The sequence below is a fragment of the Myotis brandtii genome, unplaced genomic scaffold (assembly GCF_000412655.1).
Source record: "Myotis brandtii unplaced genomic scaffold, ASM41265v1 scaffold422, whole genome shotgun sequence".
NCBI lineage: Eukaryota > Metazoa > Chordata > Mammalia > Chiroptera > Vespertilionidae > Myotis > Myotis brandtii.
Window position 1 is genome coordinate 237,567 of NW_005366171.1, and position 6,078 is coordinate 243,644.

The window sequence follows — 6,078 nt, forward strand, 5'->3', positions numbered from 1 at the left end:
TTGAAACAAGATTAAAGTTTTCACTTTAAAGCAGCGGTTCTCAACCTGTGAGTTGCGACCCCTTTGGCTGTCAAACGACCCTTTCACAGGGGTCACCTAAGACCATCCTGCATATCAGATATTTACATTACGATTCATAACAGTAGCAACATTACAGTTATGAAGTAGCAATGAAAATAATTTTATGGTTGGGTCACAATATGAGGAACTGTATTTAAAGGGCCAGAAGGTTGAGAACCACTGCTTTAAAGCTTTTATATATATCATAATTATGTGTATTTATAGTGGAAAAAGAAAATACACTTTAATTTTAAATATATAGAAATCCTCCTAAGAATCTCCTCTTGAAGCAAATTATTCTTAATGAGTGTTAGGCGAAACTAAATGTTGCTTGGGATTGCTTGGGTTATTTATAGAATTTGCTTTCCTAGTAGCATGTATTTGGCTTAAGGTTGAGCTTTGAGTAAAGCTGTTAAATGAACAGAATTATACGTTTTCTTTACTGTGATTATTGTGAAGATGTGAATTCTGATCGAATCCTCTATAATACTCATGGCATTTATGGGGTTTCTCTCTTGTGTGGACTTTTTGATGAATTCAAAGAGCTGAGCTATGACTGAAACCCTTACCACACTTAGCACATTATAAGGCTTCTCTCCTGTGTGGACTCTCTGATGCATGTGAAGATTAGATCTGTGACTAAAGCTCTTTCCACAAGCATCACATTTATAGGTTTTTCTCCTGTATGGACTCTCTCTGATGAATGAGATGTGAACACTGACTAAATCCCTTTACACATTGTTCACATTTATAGGGTTTCTCTCCAGTATGTACTCTTGATGAGTGTGAAGCTTTGCACTCTTGCTGAAGCTCTTCCTATATTCATGACAAGTACAGGGTTTCTCCCCTATATGGACCCTCTGATGAATGCGAAGATCTGAGCTGTGACTAAAGTCCTTCCCACAGTTGTCACATTTATAAGACTTCTCTCCTGTATGCACTCTCTGATGAATTTGAAGATTTGAGCGCTGGATAAAGCCCTTACCACAGTCATCACATTTATAGGACTTCTCTCTTGTGTGAACTAACTGATGAATTGGAAGATTAGAGCTCTGGCTGAAGGCCTTACCACATTCATCACATTCATATGGTTTCTCTCCTGTGTGGACTCTCTGATGCACATGAAGTACTGAACTCCGACTAAAACTCTTGCCACACTGACCACACTTAAAAGGCTTCTCTCCTATGTGAAGTCTCTGGTGAATGTGAAGTAATTAATTTCTACTGAGGTCCTTACCACAGTCAAGTTTATAGAGTTTCTCTTCTGTGTGGACTCTCTGACAAAAGTGAACACCTATGCTCTGACTAAAGTTACTGTCAACTTCATCACATCTGTACAACTTCTTACCTATGTGGATTCTTGGATGTCTGTATAGGTCTGATCCTTCAAAGAAACATGCTGTGTTGAGGGAGCACTGATAAAACTTTTCTCCAAGTTGATTTCTCTTGTGGAGAATATACTGTGAGTTCCAATAATAAGTTTCCTTACATTTATTACATCCACAGTATTTCTCTTCCATAGTATCTTTCAGTAGGTCATTTAGGCATAACTCCTCAATGTACTTTGGAAGAATTTCCTCCATTGGGACATAAGAATGCTGAACTATGAGCTTCTGGGTTTTGTTTCAATGGAGAGATTTTTCCTGCATTTGCTAATGTGATATCTGCTTCCTTGAAAACCATGTGAATCTCTCAGATAGATTTCCCTACCACTGTCTTGAGTTTGTTTTGTTTCTAAGGATTGCCAAGGTATAAACTTTGTATATTTTAAGTTTCTGGGACTTTTGCCTTCAAAAGTCAGTTCATAGTTCCCATAACCTGGTACTTGTGTAGAGACTATTAACCATTCTTGATGGTGGGAAAGATCTTGCTGCTTTAGGTCTTTGGAATCTATCCCTTGAATGGTTTCCACATAGTTTCGGTGCTCGTATGTCTGAGGGCTAGCATTCCTTCAACCTTGCTGGCGGGAAAGATTTTCATGCTCTAAGAATCTGAATCTTTCTTTTTGGGGTTTGTAGCTCTCTTTCCAGTTTCCTAGAAGAATAAACAGATAATCCAGTGGTGAGATGAAGGCTGTGTTTAAAATTTGTAAGTATCTCAGTCAATGACCTTCAGAATTATAGGAATATATGTGTGGGTGGGAGTGGGAAAGAAGGATTATGGCTTAGGCTGCTCCATATTTGGGTTTGAAATTAATTTGTTTGTTCATTCACATATACATTCATTCACTCACTCACTCATTCCACAAATCTATCTTGAGCATCTACTACTAATCAGGTACTCTTAGAAATAAAAGAGTAAGGCTGACTGCTTCATAGAAATAGTCTTCAAGATGAGATTTAATTAGATTACTCTATTTGGGGCATTATTTTAAGAAAAAAATACTGTTTCTACTTTTCTGTTCTCGAATAGAATCACAGATTATGTTTAAAAAAATGGCTGCATTAACTCTCTACTTTATCTACAGCTTTGTGTTCCCTTTCCACACTGACTTTAGGCTTGGCTCTTTGGTCACTAGGACAATAACAAAAGTGATATAAGCAGAGACTTGAAAAGTGCTTGTGCATTGCCTCTTACCTCTCTCTTGCTGGTTTTGAAAATTCTGTGACTACCACCGTGTAAAGGAGCCTGGGCTAGCCTGCTTGAAGAGAGAGATATATTCCACCCATTCCCATTATCCCCACTGATGCTGACCTACTGCCAGATATGTGAATCAGGCTATCTAACCTAAACTTACACCATCCATCCTTAACCAAGTCACTCCATGATGGGAGGTTCATCTAATCAATTAGAATAATAAAAAATACTCTTTTTAAGTCAGTAAGTTTGGGGTAGTTTGTTATACAGGCAAAAGCTAACTTATACAAATAGTATGAAATGAGAACAAATTTAGGACCACACAAAATTAATTGTAGTATGTGAAGATCTGTGCTTTAAGTGCAGTCCAATAGATAAGAACAATTACAAATACCTATTAATATAGCAATGAATTATAAACATGATATAGGTAATATCAAATTTGATGGCTTATTTAATTAATGATGCTCTATTGATGTAACCACAAAACAAACTGACTAGTCATTTGGCAAAAAAAATTAAGCTAAGTTCTTAATTAGCTTAATTAAAAATTAAGCTGCCTCAATTATGATGTTTTAGTGACCAGAAAGTTATATAAGATATGCATTATATTTTAAATAATAACATAGCAACTGTTGGTTCTATTTGTCAAGCACTGTACTAAGTCTTTACATGTATGAGCTCATTTAACGTTCTTAACAACTCTATATAATAGGTTCTGTTTTTCCATTTAAGATGATAATCTGTTTAAGTAACCGAATCTAGTTTGCATAAACCAAGTTATGTAGGGGCATGAAACAAGTTTAGGTAATGAGTCTAGCACCTGTATTTTGACTAATATGGTATATTAATAAAAAATACTGAAAGGTTAATATATTCAATATCTAAAAGTTATTAACTTTTACTTCCTTTTTTCAAAATAAAAATTATGAGAATGTTATTCTGTGGAATATTCCCAATGTGTAAGCTATCTTCTTTCCTTTTCCTTATCGTCACTGAGTGAAAAACAAAAGCTAAATTACTCATTACAGTAGGTCCTCAGGTTACGTCGGAGATCTGATCCTACATTGCAATGTAAAGCAATTTTCGCCGTAAGTTGGAACCCACCTACATAAGCACCTACGTCACTCACATGGAGCACACACACAGCAGTAATGAAGTGAAACAGTAAAAAAAATTTAAAAGAAAGATAACAATTCCTGACCTTTACTTGTGGTAAATAAATAATAAAAAACATAAAGCACATATGTACATACGTCAAAATGACGGAACTTTTTTTTTTTTATAAATAAATGGGAGATGGTGACGTAACCACAAAATGATGTACGTCGAGTCCGATGTAACCCAAGGTCTGTCTGTCCCCATTTAATGCACTAATATACAGGAGTACGATTAAATACATTCTGAAACAAGTATAAGAATTGAGAAATAGGTCCATGTAATAGGACAGTCCTAAAAGTGATCTGTGTTATGTGTGTGTGTAAAGAATTTAGTAATTTGGATATGAAAAGATAGCACCACAATCAATGGAGAAAGGAAATGCTATGAGAAAAATACATGGGAAGAAAAAAGAATGCTAAGTTTGAGAGTTAAAGTTTTATAATACTTGAAACTATAAAAAAATTTAAAAAAATGAAAGTGATTATATATTAGATCTGGGGATGAAGAAGAGATTTCAAAGCAAATCTATATAAATAAAAAGAAATAAGATTTCACTTTATGCAAATATTTTCAATTTCAAAAACTTATATATATATTAATTCCTCTATATACCTATATCTTAGATAAACCAATGTGTGTATATTTTGTAAATATATGTATGTATACATATACATACATATAAGTGTTTGTACAGATTAGTGAGTATAATGTATATTAAGTATTAGATAAAGGACTATAAGTCAATAATGGCTGCCTCTAGCTGATATGCAGGGGACTTTCTGAGTGGTGTACAAGAATAAGTAACCAATTAAATATTAATAGCTTGTGAACAAAATGGCCTCACCTTATCCATTCATACTTACCCTCTACTGCCCATTTTCCATATTTGTCCCTTCAAATTCTACCTGAGATTAGATGATGATCTTCCTGTTTGGAATGATATCTTCCTATACATAATGATTATTCAAGTCTGAGTTGCTGGTCTTGACTTAAGTGCCACTCATTCTAGCACCGTTTAATGTGCAACAACTTTAGAAATACTAACTTCATATGGCTTATTTCCCCAATGTTAAGGAAAGACACTATCTCAGAGCATGGGAACAATATGAATTATACAGTAGACTTTAATGACTAAGTAAATGTTGGGAAAAGACACTGGGAAGGAGGCAGGGGCTTGCTGCATAGGAGGTTTCCCAGGCAAGGAAGGAACACAGAGCATTCTATTTTGTCTATCCATCCATTCCCATGACCACTACTCTCACTGTTCAGGGGCATTTTATAAAGGAGAAAAGACAATCCTACTCACCTGGGGTCAGACAATGAGGAAAAGAGTGAACATTCCTTCCTACTTTCTGCTCCTGTTTTGGGTAAGGGTGGATGGAGTGTTCAGAAGGCTGAGCTGAGGAGAGGGAGAAATGAAAAGACTAGGCATGAAATTCCCAAACCCACTACAATCCCACATACTAATGGGGTATTATCCCCAAATCTCCTACATAGAGGTCAGAAAGAACCCAGGAATGTTTCTGTTCCTTTTCAAGGACCAGGAGAGTTACCAGGGCTAGCACCCAAGACCTTGTTTCTGACCCTCTAAAAACTTCAAAGGTACAATTCTAGTTTGAACATGAAAACACAGAATTTTATCTCATTGCTTAGTCCCTCCAGGGAGGCATATGCTCTCCATGTAATTTAACCTCTTGAGCTTCAAGGCTTTCTTAGTTTATTATTAACAAGAACAATAAAAAATAATAGATAAAATAACAGGGTAGTTAAATAGCTGATATTCTTTATTTTTCTTATTTTGTTCATCAGTTAAATATATAATTCCATTGCTCTGCCCTACTTGTTACATCAGAAATACCAACTTTACTAGCAGAGCACCCAGAGTCTTAGAAAAGGACCCCAGATCCTGATCACAGTCTCAGCTCTTGTCACCCACAACTTTGTGGAACTTCGGAAAGGACCAAACTTGTAGACCACCTGGGGCTCACTTTCCTCACCTGAAAAATGGAGGCATGAGCCTTCGCCAGGAGTCCTGCCTTGCTGATCTGATCAGAGGTCCCAGAGGAAAAAGATCAACAGTTAAGAGCCCTCTTTCTTTGGTGAGAAAAACGTCTCATGGGTGTCCCAAGAGCCGGACAGGTTTGGGCTCCCCAACGCACCACGGGCTGCCGGAGTGTCTGGATTCGGAGGTACGAATGGTTCTAGAGGAGCAGGATCTGCCCGTCTCGGGGCCACGACCTGCGCGGCCTCTGCTCCCGCAGCGAAGGCGGGCGCGGTGTC

At 36.8% G+C, this 6,078-nt stretch overlaps 1 protein-coding gene across 1 annotated transcript in view; it reads right to left on the minus strand.

Annotated features, from left to right (window-relative positions):
* Nucleotides 1-358: 358 nt before the first annotated feature.
* The window catches only part of ZNF214 (zinc finger protein 214), a 7,546-nt gene continuing 1,826 nt past the window's right edge, over nt 359-6,078 (minus strand). Inside the window, 7 exon segments of the mRNA XM_014545896.1 lie at nt 359-644; nt 647-737; nt 739-839; nt 842-1,682; nt 1,685-2,094; nt 5,105-5,197; nt 5,796-5,843. Coding sequence (XP_014401382.1) covers nt 487-644; nt 647-737; nt 739-839; nt 842-1,682; nt 1,685-2,094; nt 5,105-5,197; nt 5,796-5,843 — 1,742 coding nt within the window. The 3' untranslated portion in view covers nt 359-486.